At 35.2% G+C, this 19,000-nt stretch overlaps 1 protein-coding gene across 4 annotated transcripts in view; it reads left to right on the top strand.

Moving 5' to 3' along the window:
* Window positions 1-19,000, top strand: part of LOC110464354 (actin-binding LIM protein 1-like) — a 91,107-nt gene that overhangs the window by 31,949 nt on the left and 40,158 nt on the right. For 2 of the 4 annotated variants that reach the window (XM_021519539.1, XM_021519547.1), the window contains exons 2-4: window positions 3,777-4,283; window positions 9,828-9,895; window positions 18,228-18,308. In XM_021519539.1, coding sequence (XP_021375214.1) covers window positions 3,777-4,283; window positions 9,828-9,895; window positions 18,228-18,308 — 656 coding nt within the window. The remainder of the gene's footprint in view (window positions 1-3,776; window positions 4,284-9,827; window positions 9,896-18,227; window positions 18,309-19,000) is intronic. The other 2 variants (XM_021519555.1, XM_021519564.1) reach the window with 1 other exon arrangement.

Consider the following 19,000-nt stretch of genomic DNA (forward strand, 5'->3'; position numbering starts at 1 on the left):
TGAAGGGGTATTGTAATGGAAAGATAGGGGGGGGGGATGAGTCAGGGTGAAGGGGTATTGTAATAATGGGGGAGGGAGCTGTTGTTGAGTCATGATTTTTTTGTAATGGAAGGTAGGGGAGGGGATAGAGTCATGAATGAGTGAGGCTGAGAGGATGTAATTGGGGTTCATAGGATGTCCAGAAAATTCTTAGAATTTCTAGAAAAACCCAACTTACTAATTTTGGCTGGAATTCTGAGTTGGTTATGCTCAAAAAACACATAGCACACATAGATTACCAGTACTGATTCAGCTGGCTATAGTCTGGCTGTAATACCACAGTATCAACATGTATATGGAATACACAACTGCAGGGACAATTGGAGGGTCTAGCCTGGAGGGGAGGGCGGGTATATAGATTAATTAATTAATACAAACCTAAAACACTCAACCCTTTTAACATTCACAAGCTGACCTGTCCAGTGGTTCCTACTTTACATTATACAATGCTGTGCCGTACACCAGCATGTTTTTACATTAACATTAAGATATTGATGATATTAATTGCCTGATGTTGACCCTATTTACAAAGGACTACCATGTGGCACATGTAAACATAAAATTAATGATATCAATGATTCATACATGTTTGACTGAGATAGTGCATTTAGTGCACATCAATATTCACCTGAAAAATTAAAATCTGATGGAAAGTGTGACAAATGTTATCAGTATCAGAGATCTACCTGTGTGTGGAGGTGTGTAGATCTTTTATAAGACTAATCACCTGGATAGCCTGATAGCAGGCTATAGATAATCCCTGACTTACTGTACAAAACCAGGGATAAATGTTGAATGTGTCGGCTTAGTCATCTCATGTTAGTATCTCTGAATGTCGTGAATTCGAAGCATGTGCTGAGTTTTGTTAACTGTCTTGCATTTCAATGCAAGGTCAATATGCGTCTAATGTCAAGGTTTGTTTTACCTCTTAAATGCTGAGCTTATGTCAGTATCCAGGTTTAACCTTGTTGCCTGCCAATCTAATATCAGTAAGGAAGGTTTTATTACCCCCTTGCCATAGATGTAATGTCATGAATATATCAGATATACCTATAGCTACTTGCATGGTGATGTGATGTCAATATATAGGATTCACCCGGCCATCTTGTATGCCGATGTGATGTCGTTATATAGGATTTATCCTCTTGCATGCTTATGTAATGTCAAGATAATGGATTTACCGTCTTGCACGCCAATGGAATGTCAATATATAGGATTTACCCTCTTGCATTCTGATGTCATGTCAATATTAAGGATTTATCCCCTGTATGTTGATGAAATTTCAGTAAATACTGTTTTACTCCCTTTACTACCTGTGGTAAATAGTTTACTGTACATGTACATGTACATGTACCTATATCTGGGTTGACTCCCTGTATTACACACTTTACTACCTGTGGTAAAAAGTATACTATACCTGTACATGTACCTACACCTGGGTTGACTCCCTGTATTACACACTTTACTACCTGTGGTAAATAGCATACAGTACATGTACATGTACCTATATCTGGGTTGACTCCCCGTTTTACACACTTTACTACCTGTGGTAAATAGTATACTGTACATGTACATGTACCTATATCTGGGTTGACTCCCTGTATTACACACTTTACTACCTGTGGTAAATAGTATACTGTACATGTACATGTACCTATATCTGGGTTGACTCCCTGTATTACACACTTTACTACCTGTGGTAAATAGTATACTGTACATGTACATGTACCTATATCTGGGTTGACTCCCTGTATTACACACTTTACTACCTGTGGTAAATAGTATACTGTACATGTACATGTACCTATATCTGGGTTGACTCCCTGTATTACACACTTTACTACCTGTGGTAAATAGTATACTGTACATGTACATGTACCTATACCTGGGTTGACTCCCTGTATTACACACTTTACTACCTGTGGTAAATAGTATACTGTACATGTACATGTACCTATATCTGGGTTGACTCCCTGTATTACACACTTTACTACCTGTGGTAAATAGTATACTGTACATGTACATGTACCTATATCTGGGTTGACTCCCTGTATTACACACTTTACTACCTGTGGTAAATAGTATACTGTACATGTACATGTACCTATATCTGGGTTGACTCCCTGTATTACACACTTTACTACCTGTGGTAAATAGTATACTGTACATGTACATGTACCTATATCTGGGTTGACTCCCTGTATTACACACTTTACTACCTGTGGTAAATAGTATACTGTACATGTACATGTACCTATATCTGGGTTGACTCCCTGTATTACACACTTTACTACCTGTGGTAAATAGTATACTGTACATGTACATGTACCTATATCTGGGTTGACTCCCTGTATTACACACTTTACTACCTGTGGTAAATAGTATACTGTACATGTACATGTACCTACACCTGGGTTGACTCCCTGTATTACACACTTTACTACCTGTGGTAAATAGTATACTGTACATGTACATGTACCTATATCTGGGTTGACTCCCTGTATTACACACTTTACTAGCTACCTTTGGTAAATAGTATACTGTACATGTACATGTACCTACACCTGGGTTGACTCCCTGTATTACACACTTTACTACCTGTGGTAAATAGTATACTGTACATGTACATGTACCTACACCTGGGTTGACTCCCTGCAGATTCCCTTTTGAACTGTTTATTGGTTTAAGATTGTGCTTTCAAAATGAGTTTATAAATGGATTAAGTTATTAACTGTGAACATAATCTAATGTAAGTGCTTAAAGTCCTGACCATACCAGTATGTATTTAAGGCGACCTAAGGTGATATTTAGGAATGGAATTGAGCAAACATATGTAGTGTAGAGTAGCTGACAGACAGGTGTTTTTCCAGGTAAAGTTGTACAATGTCTCTGTTAGGGTAAAACCTGTAGTGTATAGGGCTGGTGGCTTTATCAGTGTTTATATATATTTACTCCAATTTAGATTTTGAAATGGATATTTTCGGCTTTCCGTCATTACAAGAAAATATTGGATTTTAATAGAAGTTTTTTTTTCTATTAAAGGTAAGAAATTCTGCTGTTGCACATTGTAAGTTGTTGAGTATTGAAATGGCTGTTTTCAGAAAGTCATTTATCAGGAAAGGTAAATATATGTTGGAAGGCCATGTTAACCTGAATTTCTGTATCTCTAGTCTGAGGATATCCCCAGGGGTTTGTTACGGCTGTAATTACGGGTATAGCCACGCTTTGATATTGTCCACAGAGATCTATCTACGATGTAGTATCAAATTTAACGCGATCGCCTACAGAAATTGTAAAGACAGACCTATTGTGCAGATTTTATTTGATCGGAGAATGTTGGAGTGTTCTGGGAGTTTTGCATTAAATTCAACATAACTATCTGTTATCATTGGAGTTATACATGTAGGTGTTTTCTGTATGGCTTGCAGTAGTTCAAGTTGTTCATGGTGTAGATGAACCTTGACCTTTTGTGTTTGACCTTGGAGGTCAAGTTGCTGTCACTGAAACTGGTGTTTATAATCTGCGATCATGTTCACAGCGAGATTGTAGATATTGATGTGAAGGGGCATGTTGTTGAATAATAAACTTCGGGAATATAGTTCTCTGGTGTGAACAAAGAGGATAGTTTTTGACGTTCATAACCAGTGCTGACTTTAACGGCAAATTATAACTTGAATGAAAACAAATATTTTTGGAATGTTTTTTACTTTATTCAAATTCTGTATTGTTTTTTTCAGGTGCCAAAAACGCCAAACACAGGGATCCAGAAGGGGATACCTCCTTGTCCCCGTCCCCGAAAAAGTCACCCAAACGCTCACATCGTACATCTCGGTCATCCAGCCGGGAACATACCCCGTCCCCAGTGGTAAGCCGTAAGGGAGCGCGGGACCAGGATGTAGCTGTACAGGAGGAAATACAACAACCTTCGGTAGCCCGCCGTACAGATACCCGCCCAGACCGACCACAGTCGCATCGCTCTTCACGAGGACATGGGGTACCGAAACAAGAACCAATGGATGTGGACAATCACAAAGAAAATGTGCCAGAAATAGACAATGAAATTATTGTAGAGAAAATGTCCTCTAGTCCTAGAACTCCTGCTAAAACTGTGAACGGACACGATAAAGATTTGGTGCCCTATACACCATTAAGTGTAAATGGTTTGATGATTTCTAACCATCTTCCGCAGGCCACATCCACACCAGCCCCTAACGGGATCATAAGTAACGTCAACGGACCAATGAGTAAGTTTGTCAGTCATTGATGGGTGTTAGACCTGTCAATGGACCAATGAGTGAGTTTGTCAGTCATTGATGGGTGTTAGACCTGTGTGTCAGATTACCTTACCTCTCTGCAATGTTTGTTTCCCCTGTTAAAGTTACCATTGATATATGGACATTGGGGCAAAATATGAAATTCTTACATAATACAATAATGTAAAAGATGTTAATGTTTTTTTGTAACACCTTCTTTGTGTGGTTATTCATAAAGATGAAGTTGGTGTTTTAGATATATATATCTTTACAACTTTTCCTTGACTTGGATATGAAGAAATATTTGTATATACTGAAAATCACTTTAATAATTGTACGCTTACTTATTACCACAATATTGCTTCCAGTGACATAATCATGTGCATTGGAATGGGCAAAAACAGGTGTATAAATTACCTGTAAATATACCTTTTTTTGTAATGTGTCAAATGGAAATTTGAATAAAGTTCAATTGGTGATTGACTACATGAATGAAAACGTGAAAATAAGTATGTCTGCTAATTTCAATGACTTTAAAGTTTTCGAACACTGCATTGATTAATAAAGTCTTTTTGTCAGACATGAAATCAGATTTAGGACAAAGTTACTGAAAAGCATCAAACAATGTGAAATCAAATTAGTTCTCATTGATTCTGAAAACAGTGCAAAAGTAGAATGCCTATCTAGATCAGCAAAGTGTTGTGGTGCACATAGAAAAACTGTTGTAGCGGCACGGTCATGTAATCAGTACTTACGGGTAGAGGGATGCTTAATTACACCCATACAACTCTGTTACAAAATGTTAAATACCTAATATACAAAAAAAAAAGAATAACAAAACCTCAAACCTATTTGCCACTATTGAAGCCTACAAGTATGGTGGTTTCAATATCGCAGCTGTATAATATCGGGCTTAGACTAGGTCATAGATCAGTTTTATATTTGTGTGGTTTTAAATATAAGGTTTGTTCATTTGAAAACGCACTGACAATAGCTGTAATATGGTTCCTTCAAAACACCTAAAAAAACTAATGGGTTAACCTTTTAATGGATTTAGTTCACTAGCTACTGCTAGTAATAGGCTAAAGGTTTCAGACGGGCTCATTTTGAATTCCTATGAAAGTTTAAGGAATTCTTAGTCATGATGTACAGTGAGTAGCAACAAGAGAACTATTCAGCATCCATGTACGGTTTTTAGGATTTTAATCCCAATCTATTAAGATTATTGTTAAAATGTCAGCAATTATATTTGAAAGTTACTGTACATTTAACATCTTTTGTAAGTCGTGAAACTCAGTACTTAAAAGTCATTGACAATCATATCACCTTTTGTAGAAATGAGATTTGTGTATTTATAACACTAATGTTTAAACTGTAGTTGGTCAGTACATGTTCTGATGATACATTTATACAACAATAAGTAGTTTGTACCGCTCAGCCAAATGTCATAACCTCCAAACTTGTTAATATAGTTACACATTCTATATCTACACATTCTATATCTACACATTCTATATTCTATATCTACACATTCTACATTCTATATCTACACATTCTATCTGTATCTACACATTCTATATCTACACATTCTACATGTTCTATATCTACACATTCTATATCTACACATTCTATCTGTATCTACACATTCTATATCTACACATTCTACATGTTCTATATCTACACATTCTATATCTACACATTCTATATTCTATATCTACACATTCTACATTCTATATCTACACATTCTATATCTATACATTCTATATCTACACATTCTATATTCTATATCTACACATTCTACATTCTATATCTACACATTCTATATCTACACATTCTATATCTACACATTCTGTATTTACACATTCTATATTCTATATCTACACATTCTACATTCTATATCTACACATTCTATATCTACACATTCTATATCTACACATTCTGTATCTACACATTCTATATTCTATATCTACACATTCTACATTCTATATCTACACATTCTATATCTACACATTCTATATCTACACATTCTATATCTACACATTCTATATCTACACATTCTATATCTACACATTCTATATCTACACATTCTATATCTACACATTCTATATCTACACATTCTATATCTACACATTCTATATCTACACATTCTATATCTACACATTCTATATCTACACATTCTATATCTACACATTCTATATCTACACATTCTATATCTACACATTCTATATCTACACATTCTATATCTACACATTCTACATTCTATATCTACACATTCTATATCTACACATTCTATATCTACACATTCTATATTTACACATTCTATACCTACACATTCTATATCTACACATTCTATATCTACACATTCTATATCTACACATTCTATATCTACACATTCTATATCTACACATTCTATATCTACACATTCTATATCTACACATTCTATATCTACACATTCTATATCTACACATTCTATATCTACACATTCTATATCTACACATTCTATATCTACACATTCTATATCTACACATTCTACATTCTATATCTACACATTCTATATCTACACATTCTATATCTACACATTCTATATTTACACATTCTATATCTACACATTCTACATTCTATATCTACACATTCTATATCTACACATTCTATATCTACACATTCTATATTTACACATTCTATATCTACACATTCTACATTCTATATCTACACATTCTATATCTACACATTCTATATCTACACATTCTATATATCTACACATTCTATATCTACACATTCTGTATCTACACATTCTATATCTACACATTCTATACCTACACATTCTATATCTACACATTCTATATCTACACATTCTGTATCTACACATTCTATATCTACACATTCTATACCTACACATTCTATATCTACACATTCTATATCTACACATTCTGTATCTACACATTCTATATCTACACATTCTGTATCTACACATTCTATATCTACATGTTCTATACCTACACATTCTATATCTGCACATTCTATATCTACACATTCTATATCAACATATAGGGCTTGTTGAGCCTTAGAGCTGACTTGCAAGTTTATGGAAATTAAATACACAACACGGTTGAAGGAGTTTTTCTCAGGGTGTACAAATATTTGTGAGGATTAAATTAGAGATTTATTTAATCAACTAAATGCAAGTCAAGTCTAGCGTGGTAACCCAAGGTGCCATTTGATTATAAAGGCTGAAATCATATGGCTTTTTAAACCTTTAAGTTATATCCAGATAGCTCCACTAGAACTTGTTATGCTTCATACAGAAATGTTCTTCTGTATATCTTCTTTTTAATCTCAGTCTATTACATCTGCTGATACTGTGTTATATGTACACACATTTATTTAAATAAAGAAGTAAATACATCTACAGATCTGATCAGAGACGAAACATTAAGTATAGACATGAGGGATACAAGGTAAGACATCTGAAGTATTTGGAAAGTTATAACAGATTACCTCAATTCTTTTCGCTTCAAGATGTATTTAGATGTAATGTTCATGCGTGTACATACATCAGCAGGAACATTATTATAAAATCTCTCCACCCTGTCTATGATATGATGCAGTTCAGCACATAAACAGGTCCAATAAACACCTATTCACAGATAGAGCTGATAGTTTGTAAGGTTGGTGTGAAATATTCCTCTCGCACATTTAAAGCAGAGTGTATTTGCTAGATTACTCTCTCTCTCTACTCAAAAGTGCATCACAGAGTTAATTTTCAAATTTGTCAGCCCCTATTTAGCTGAGACATAAAATGGTAGCCCTGTGTCCTGTACACATGAAAACGTTAGGTGTGAGTTTCCTATGGTGGTCTCAGTAATAAGGACACAAGCAAGTTCACAATTTCCTGTACAACTAAGTAATCATTTTACATGCACAATGAAGAAATTGTTTTCCCTGTGCAGCTAAGGGACTGATATTACTGTTGTTATCAGATGTAGGACATCCATTCGGGCCCTGTGGACCTCTTGTTTGTAAATGAGGTAGTGATGAGATAAATATCAGGTTGTTTTAACTTTCCCATGTTAACTGTGGAGTATGTCCCCTGTCAGTGTTATAGAGAACCCGTCTGACCGCTGTAAATATTTGGTCAGCAGATAGGAACGGTCAAGGCTGCAGTTTACATAGCAGAAGTGTCACATTGTAATAACATAATCTCACATTTTTCACCACCATGTAAACAGGAGCCTGTCTGGGCCTCTCCAGATGTGTAAAGGGGGTTAGATTACACCACCAGCTACTGATAGACAGTGGTACAGTGTACCTGCCTGTACAGAAATACACAGAGTTCCTGGATAATTTTATTATCAGAATTTCCTTATTATCTCTGATCTCTTAAAAAAGTACCCAAATAGATGTAATCCCTCCTATTACTCCGATTCAGTGCGACACCCATTGCCCCCATTTAAAGTTAAAGGCCTCTATATGGATCTAGATTTACCGAGATACAGCACCACCTACAAAACATGCTGCAATTGGATCCAACGGCACAAGGTCTCATTTTCTAAATCTGGTGTTAGATTTACTGAAAGAATATTTGTTTTGAAAAAAGTTTTAGTTATCTTAAGCTTTTTTTTATGTCCTTGTAATGGAGTGGAGAGAGCATCAAGTATTTCTGTCGGCCTGTATGTACATCTGCCTGACATCTTGGGTACACTTAAGTATTTAGCTCCATTACTTTTACACTGGAAGCCCAGCAAAATAACCTCAATTATTAATGGACTGTAAAACAATAAAAACAAAAGCCATCCATCATCAAACTACCTAGATAGGTATATATTCCGGAGCACCACTCAAATATATCAAATGTAGGTCACTGTGACCTATATTTTCTGCTTAACTGACTTTGCTTAGATTGGCATTAAACCCCATGTCTTTTGTTAGGCTTATATTCAGCTTCCTTATGTGATATAAAAAGCTGAGGTGTACTTGTTATGGCTGCACCTCATGTGGTTCCCTTCAAGGATGTTCTCCAGATTAATTTGTACTATTTTTTTATCGAAGAAAAATATGTTCTCAATTATCATCTTGTGTGGGAGGTTCTTCAGTGATCAATTTGTCGACCAAAACATACATGTATTCAAATAGGATGAGATTTGACAGGAAACGATCTAGTCCTAATTATACTGTCTATGTAATTAACTTTTACTGTTATTATCATTTTGGATTTACATTGTCTAGTGACTAAACATGTAATTACCTGTACATGAAGGCTGGTATCATCACTAACTTCAGAGCTAAACCTAGGTTCAGAATACACAGACTGGACAGTTACAGTAAAAATTATCTTAAACAATGTCCTGTACTAATGTTGTTAGAGATATGATCATGTGTGTGGGCTGTTATTTGTGATCTGGCACTGATCACAGGTCACTGTAAGATGTAAGACAGCCATTTTATCAGTGAACAATATATGTTTTCTATATAGGGTTTGTACAAGTATACTGACTTATTGCTTTTGACACATACTAATTATCTTCCTTGTCTGACCAGGTCCTGACTCCGATGCTGACCACACAGACGTCAGCGACGATGAGGCCTTCACCCCAACAGATCAACAGGTAAGGTTGTCATGGATACTGTTTGTGTAGGGTTACTATGGAAACGTGTTAAACCGTGGCTAGGAAATTTACATCATGGTCAGTCCAGGAGGTATTGTTGTCTAAGGCAATAGGCTGTATAGGAAAGGATTATATTACAGGAAGGTTTGGGAAGCATGTTGAAGAAGTTTCCATAGGTTACCAGTATATATCTACCTCGGCCTTGATGTCCAAGGCTGTGACCTCTTCTTTTCAAAACAAGTATATGGTGCTATGAATAAAAAAACTAAATGTAAGCCTAATATTATGCTTGAAAGTTTTGACGAGGGTTACTTGTAAATTAGTTATCGGCATGGATACCGCTAAATCGTTAATTTTATAGATTATCATAATCCATAGCATGGATATATACAACATAACCAAAAGCATGGTAATGTATGTTGGATATTTCCTTGGCTTAGGAATTGGTATGTGTAGAAATAAATAAAACTGTAGGATTTTCTAAGTAAGATTAGAGTAACATGATAGCATGCTTAGTACACATACAGTGATGTGATACATATACAACCCGTGTGACGTGGTTACCATCAACACCAGGTATAAGACTTTACAAAGGTGGCAGTTTATCAGCATGCTAAAGATGGACAGTGTAGCTGTCCTGATGTTAGGATGTTGCTGTGCTGTCAGTCACTGAGTGCACTGTATTAGTTATGAATTGCTACTGGTATTTTAAAAAAAGCTTAATGTCAATTTTCATGTGTATGTAATGTTTTCAATTAGGTTTCTTAATTAGATAGCTAACTTTTACGAGGATTACAAACTGTTAATGACACATAAAATAAAATCATCCATCAAATCTGTCCAATCAAATTTCCTTATTTATTTAATGCTAAATGAGACATATTGCTCTATGCCTAGTTTCAGTATCACGGCTAGGCTTTCTGCAATGAACACCAAGGTCTGTTTATTGAAAGCTTGTATTTTTTCAAGGCTATTTAATCATAGTGTTGTATGACATTCATCCTTTTATCCTCCTGACAGGATAATAAAAATTAATTATGATGTTAGATTGTGGTTATTGCTTTAATCAAACACAGGTGCAGCAACCTTTCATCAATTTTAACCAATCAGAAGCCACTATTGCCATTTTTGCAGTATCTGATCTCCATTCATTTTCTGTGTAGTTTTTCCTCTGTTGTTTGGAATTTCTTGTGATAATTGTTGAATTAAAGCGTGTGTATGATAACTGACAATTATGATCTCGTCTAATCATGTTCTGGAGATGACTGACATGTTTCTGCGTTACCTAAAACCTCTTTCTCATGTCAGTACAGCTGGTAATGATCAATTTTGTAAATCAGAAACTGTTTTTTGGATAACAAAAAAATTGTGAGGAATTTGTTCTGGGGGATTGTAATGATGTTAGTGGTTTGTATTTGATGGTAAATTGTAACCAAACTGTGTCAGTAAATGTAGCCACGGTACCTATTATGTTTTAGTGATGGTAACCACTGACGATGGTACCTAGATGTGTCAGTGATAGTTACCACTGACCACTGGTGCCTAACGGTGAAGGTAACCACTGACGACGTGGATACCTTATTGTATCAGTTAATGTAACTACTGACCAAGTGAATACCTAACTGTCTCAGTGAAGGTAACTGCTGACAACATGGATACCTAACTGTCTCAGTGAGGGTAGCCACTGACGACGTGGATACCTAATTGTATCAGTTAATATAACCACTGACGACGTGGATACCTAATAGTATCAGTTAATATAACTACTGACCAAGTGGATACCTAACTATCTCAGTGAAGGTAACCACTGACGACGTGGATACCTAATTGTATCGGTTAATATAACCACTGACGACGTGGATACCTAATTGTATCAGTTGATATAACTACTGACCAAGTGGATACCTAACTGCCTCAGTGAAGGTAGCCACGGACAATGTGGATACCTAACTGTCTCAGTGAAGGTAACCACTGACGACGTGGATACCTAATTGTATCAGTTAATATAACCACTGACGACGTGGATACCTAATTGTATCAGTTAATATAACTACTGACCAAGTGGATACCTAACTGTCTCAGTGAGGGTAGCCACGGACAATGTGTATACCTAACTGTCTCAGTGAAGGTAACTGCTGACGACATGGATACCTAACTGTCTCGGTGAGGGTAGCCATGGACAATGTGGATATCTAACTGTCTCAGTGAAGGTAACCACTGACGACATGGATACCTAACTATCTCAGTGAAGGTAGCCACGGACAATGTGGATACCTAACTGTCTCAGTGAAGGTAACTGCTGACGACATGGATACCTAACTGTCTCGGTGAGGGTAGCCACGGACAATGTGGATACCTAACTGTGGGTTCCCAATTGTCAGTGAAGGTAACCACTGACAATGTGGATACCTAACTGTGCCATTGGTGGTAACTAATGACCACAATGCCTAGTTCTGTCAGTGATAGACAACTAGGCAATGTTTCCACCAATAAGCACACACCTCATTAATGGAAATAGTTCACAAGCCCTTGCCACACTATAATTACCTTGTAGTGAGTTAAAGGATAAAAACTGTTGGGGAAGATTGACGTGACCACCAGTTGTCACTCTCACAAAGTCAAACAGAATTGGTTGGCCAGTCAATTTACACCACTACATTACAGTAATGTATTTCCACTTTTTGTTATTCTCGAACTGGAGTCGTTTTAAAAATATAATTAGTTTCTAAAGAAATAAGATTAGAGAATACGATCACACTTCCTGTAAGATAGCTGATAACTATAAGGCAGTTTGCCAAAGTTCTGTTTGATAGGAATTGAGTTAAAAATGTAGCATAAACATAAAAATAAAGCTTCTGTTATTCTTTACTCAATTTGAGCAAGGTTATTTAGAAAGTAAAGGCAGTTAGTGTTTAGTCTGTACTGAGCTTAGGTTGTGTGTAAAGTCAGGATAAAACAGGACAAATGTTTAATGTAAAGTCTGTAGTGAGCTTAGGTTGTGTGTGAAGTCAGGATAAAACAGGACAAACGTTTAATGTAAAGTCTGTAGTGAGCTTAGGTTGTGTGTAAAGTCAGGATAAAACAGGACAAACATTTAGTGTTAAGTCTGTAGTGAGCTTATTAGATTTGTTGATTATGATATTTAATCTTACCTGGACAAAATGTTTGTGACTCCCAACACCTATAAATAGTTTGTGACTCCCAACACCTATAAATAGTTTGTGACTCCCAACACCTATAGATATTTTGTGACTCCCAACACCTATAGATATTTTGTGACTCCCAACACCTATAGATATTTTGTGACTCCCAACACCTATAGATATTTTGTGAGTGACCTTGTTGGGTTTGATGATAATCATATAGAAGGAATGTGTAAATGACTAACTTTGACATGTACATGTATATAAAGTTAGATAAGTACCTAGATATCCCTATCTGATTCGGTCATATTTCCCGTGTGTATCACTACTGTATACCTACAATAATCACTGACTAAACCGCACTATCTACAGGGCTGTCAAAGATTCCTGGCCAAACACTTACCATGCAGATAAAGGGCCCTCCAAATGAAAAGGAAGGCAGGCTAATGTTGTGATACCGCTGGCCCATTTGATATAGGTGTTAGTGATGTTTATAGACTTCTATGTATCCTGGGTGATCTTCTCAGGTGATCTTCGCGGAACTGGTCCTGATAAGGAAAACCACTGACTTACCTGGGAGTTTGGAGGAGGACACCTTTCTGAATACTCAGTTAAAATTTGTAATGACTGCGTCTATTTCATTGTAATTTCCTTGATTGTAGACATTTATTTCCTTGAGCAGTTAAAAATTGTCACTGATGCACAGAAATGTTAGTGCACCAATAGATAGTGAGTGCAATACTATAAATCCAAGTGCAGTAAAAGAAATTTGAGTGTTTGTAAGTAGGTTTTCATTATGTAAATAAATAAGATGCCCTCATAAACTGTACCTAAATCATTATTCCACTAAGATATGCTGGAGAGCATTATTTTTGCTAATCAAAATTTCACTTGTACTCTAATTATATCTGTCCGAAGCAATGAAAGCCAGACCCCATTAGAATACTTGCTGGTTAACAAATATTTGTACAAAAACATAATGGTAGGGGCCCAAATAGGCATGTTATGTAGAAAGATGGTACTTGTAGGCAATTTAATTTGCTTAGAAATTCCAACACACAAACCAATAACATGGTCAATTTACATTGACTGAGTTGAATGTATTTTTGAAACCACATTTTGTTTTATTACCCCAATATAGAGAGAGTCTGGCCTATAGTAATGTGATCAGTGTTCTGTGTATCCAGGGGGTACCTGTAAAATGCCCAGATCTCTTTGAATTTTGTTATGGTAAAAGAGAGTTTGGACAGCGTTTGAGATTATATAGCTGGGGTAGACACATTTCCTGTGGGTGATAAGATACTGATAACCCCCTTTCTAAATATCTCCTCAACTTGGGTCTTCTGTCGACTCTAGTATCAGGGGGTAGATTTAGAACAGGATACTGGGTTAAAGTAATGTAATAAGATACAATGTGTAGGCATGAAGAGGGCAGTGGAGTTGTATGTGTACTATTTTTTATTTATTACATCCGGAAATGTTATAAAACTGTTGCACCTATAAAAAGTTACATGATAATGGGTACTCCAGTATGATCAATAAAGTGTAAAAACTGAAGCACATATTTCCTAAGCAGAACACAATTTCTTAAGGCAATATGCTACCTTTAATAATGTGATTTACACTCTTTTCAAAAGAGTTCAATTTCATGTTAGGAAACTTGTAAGTTATCTTTAAAAAGATAATTTGGTCTAAAAAGATAATTTGGTCTAATAAGAGAGTAATTGATAAACCGTTTTCATTAAAATGCATGATTTAATTTTTTAGATAAATGTTAAAGGGAACTAACTCTTAAAACAGACTTAATTCAAAGGTTGGCATATTTTCTTCAACTGATAGTCATAAATATACCTTTAAGTAGCTATGTAGCAACTTTTTAAATTCAACAGCTCGTAAACCTTTGCTTTGACTTTTCTGTCTGTAACACAGTAAAGATGGTACAGTGCTAACAGATCTGATAGGTCATTGTACTAAAACGTTATCATTGTCAACGATGAAGCATTGTTTGTTGGTATCGTTAGAGCTATTCTTTGCATGTAGGTGTGCTGTTTTACGTTGTTTGTGCTTGATAAACTTCTGTTGATGCATTTTCCTTTGCATGTATTTATAAACTGTATATTTACAGGATGATCAGTTAGAAATCTGTCTCTAATTTTGGTTGTTTGCTAAGATTACACAAAACCTATACTTCGTAGAACGATTTCTTTCTTTCTTTTCTTATCAATATTCTTGATATACAAATTCCTGAAACAAAAAGCACCACTTCATAGTATTTCCATTAATCCTCACTTTTACAGTGAACTACGGTAACTCTCACTATCATAGTAACTAGGGCAATCCTCACTATATACTACTAGTGAGGATTGCTCTAGTTACTATCATAGTAACTAGGGCAATCCTCACTATATACTACAAGTGTTGTAACTTTTGTAATCTAAGGTTAACTCTCACTATCATAGTAACTAGGCCAATCCTCACTATATACTACTAGTGTTGTAACTTTTGTAATAACTAAGGTTAACTCTCACTATCATAGTAACTAGAGCAATCCTCACTATATACTACTAGTGTTGTAACTTTTGTAATAACTACGGTAACTCTCACTATCATAGTAACTAGGGCAATCCTCACTATATACTACTAGTGTTGTAACTTTTGTAATAACTACGGTAACTCTCACTATCATAGTAACTAGGGCAATCCTCACTATATACTACTAGTGTTGTAACTTTTGTAATAACTACGGTAACTCTCACTATCATAGTAACTAGGGCAATCCTCACTATATACTACTAGTGTTGTAACTTTTGTAATAACTACGGTAACTCTCACTATCATAGTAACTAGGGCAATCCTCACTATATACTACTAGTGTTGTAACTTTTGTAATAACTACGGTAACTCTCACTATCATAGTAACTAGGGCAATCCTCACTATATACTACTAGTGTTGTAACTTTTGTAATAACTACGGTAACTCTCACTATCATAGTAACTAGGGCAATCCTCACTATATACTACTAGTGTTGTAACTTTTGTAATAACTACGGTAACTCTCACTATCATAGTAACTAGGGCAATCCTCACTATATACTACTAGTGTTGTAACTTTTGTAATAACTACGGTAACTCTCACTATCATAGTAACTAGGGCAATCCTCACTATATACTACTAGTGTTGTAACTTTTGTAATAACTACGGTAACTCTCACTATCATAGTAACTAGGGCAATCCTCACTATATACTACTAGTGTTGTAACTTTTGTAATAACTACGGTAACTCTCACTATCATAGTAACTAGGGCAATCCTCACTATATACTACTAGTGTTGTAACTTTTGTAATAACTACGGTAACTCTCACTATCATAGTAACTAGGGCAATCCTCACTATATACTACTAGTGTTGTAACTTTTGTAATAACTACGGTAACTCTCACTATCATAGTAACTAGGGCAATCCTCACTATATACTACTAGTGTTGTAACTTTTGTAATAACTACGGTAACTCTCACTATCATAGTAACTAGGGCAATCCTCACTATATACTACTAGTGTTGTAACTTTTGTAATAACTACGGTAACTCTCACTATCATAGTAACTAGGGCAATCCTCACTATATACTACTAGTGTTGTAACTTTTGTAATAACTACGGTAACTCTCACTATCATAGTAACTAGGGCAATCCTCACTATATACTACTAGTGTTGTAACTTTTGTAATAACTACGGTAACTCTCACTATCATAGTAACTAGGGCAATCCTCACTATATACTACTAGTGTTGTAACTTTTGTAATAACTACGGTAACTCTCACTATCATAGTAACTAGGGCAATCCTCACTATATACTACTAGTGTTGTAACTTTTGTAATAACTACGGTAACTCTCACTATCATAGTAACTAGGGCAATCCTCACTATATACTACTAGTGTTGTAACTTTTGTAATAACTACGGTAACTCTCACTATCATAGTAACTAGGGCAATCCTCACTATATACTACTAGTGTTGTAACTTTTGTAATAACTACGGTAACTCTCACTATCATAGTAACTAGGGCAATCCTCACTATATACTACTAGTGTTGTAACTTTTGTAATAACTACGGTAACTCTCACTATCATAGTAACTAGGGCAATCCTCACTATCATACTACTAGTGTTGTAACTTTTGTAATAACTACGGTAACTCTCACTTTTGTACTACAGTAACTCTCACTCGTGTAATAACCCCATAAATATCATGATAGTGCTTGTACTAAGTGTACAAGTGAATTATCACTTTTGATAAAACATTTGTATGAAGATGTAAAATGCCAGGGATTTCATCTTGTGTTGTGATGCAATTGCCATAGTTTTTTCCTAGCCTTTACCTTTTTACTTTGCGTTATATAATAATCGTTGTTGTAATTCTATATTGTTACATTGTCAGGTTTCTGTGTGAATAATGTCAGCAATAGATTTTTAAATACAACTTCTGAAATACTATACAGTGATTATAATCCCAATAAGGGTACATACGTTTCAATTTAACATGTAACATTTGAGTGATGTAATTACACGCTGTATAGACTATATAATTATAAGTTTGTATAATGTTACCATGGTTACACAGAAACCAATGTCAATTTCTTTACTTGTTGCTAAGTAAAATGAACCATCTGTAAAGTAGATTCACTAAATTTCCAAAATTCTTGATAAGTTGGTTTATAATGTTCTCCAATTGATCATTAGAGAATTGAATTTGAAATATTGAAAAAGGTTTTTTTTGGTTGTTGTTGCTTTTATGATGGTTCATTTGAAATTTTGATTTGCCAGTTGTTGCTTATGAATGATATTTTGTCTTGGGCAGTGAGAAATGTGGAAAAACATGAAGTTAAAAGTTCAGAAATAAATGAGATTATCACTTATATATACCATACCAGGTCACAAATGATGTCTGGAATGGTAACAGTAACATGTTTTAATTGTATATTTTGGATTTTGATTTTAACAAAGGCAATATTACTCCTTATGAGATTGTCCATTCCAACAAATGAAAAAATATCAAATTCATTACATAACCATAGATGGGTGGAGATATGGAGACGTTTCGGCTGACTGCATGTTTTAAGATGTGTTTCACTGTACCCAAGCCTGCCTCCCTGTTAAATTTGATGTTGTATGCTGTTATTTGCTGTTTAGTTTCAGTTCAATGACCGTAGTCCCAGTTCCGGTTCCCTGGTTTCCCAGTCAACCGTCAACAGCAGCAAGCGCTCACAGTCGGTAGGCATTCTGTACTGTTTTAAAACTCTGTGACATTTACGGGGTTTCTGTTTGTCCTACCTTACTGTGTCATCTAACACAGTACAAAACACTAGCATGTATCATATTTTCAAGGTATTAATGGAAAATCTTTTTCTCAATAAAGATGCAAAGAAAATTTATTTGCAAAGTTTTTGAAAAAATTACTTTGAACAGTATTTAAAGTTTCAAAAGGAAAGAACTTAATCGGAGAACGATTCTGTAATCTGTAATGACAAAAAAAAAGTCCTCGCGTAAGTTTGAATGATTCTCTAAAACAACAATTTCAACATTTATTGCTGAGGTTAAGGTTTAGGATATTTGAGTCGGGCTGATCAAAAGAGAGACTTGTAGTTATCTCCAGTACTGTTTTACACAAGGAGACCTAGCCTATTGAAGTATTGAGTCACAAAACCTCTGCTTGCTTCCTAGCTTGTACACCTGTTTCACTGTGTTTGTAACATTATATTTCTTTATTTCATGTTTTGTTTTCAATTAGGAAAGCTATAAAAGAAGATTTTCATTCATCTTCCATGTTTACCCATTTAGGTTTTATAATTACAGGTCAAGGAAAAAATTGAAATAAAAGAACACAATTTATAATGAAGAAGGTGGAGTAGTTAAGAAAGGAACTACATGTACATTGCTAACTTCTATATGCTGTCCAGATGTGT

This window comes from Mizuhopecten yessoensis, unplaced genomic scaffold (genome assembly GCF_002113885.1).
Source record: "Mizuhopecten yessoensis strain PY_sf001 unplaced genomic scaffold, ASM211388v2 scaffold1539, whole genome shotgun sequence".
NCBI classification, from domain to species: Eukaryota; Metazoa; Mollusca; class Bivalvia; order Pectinida; family Pectinidae; genus Mizuhopecten; species Mizuhopecten yessoensis.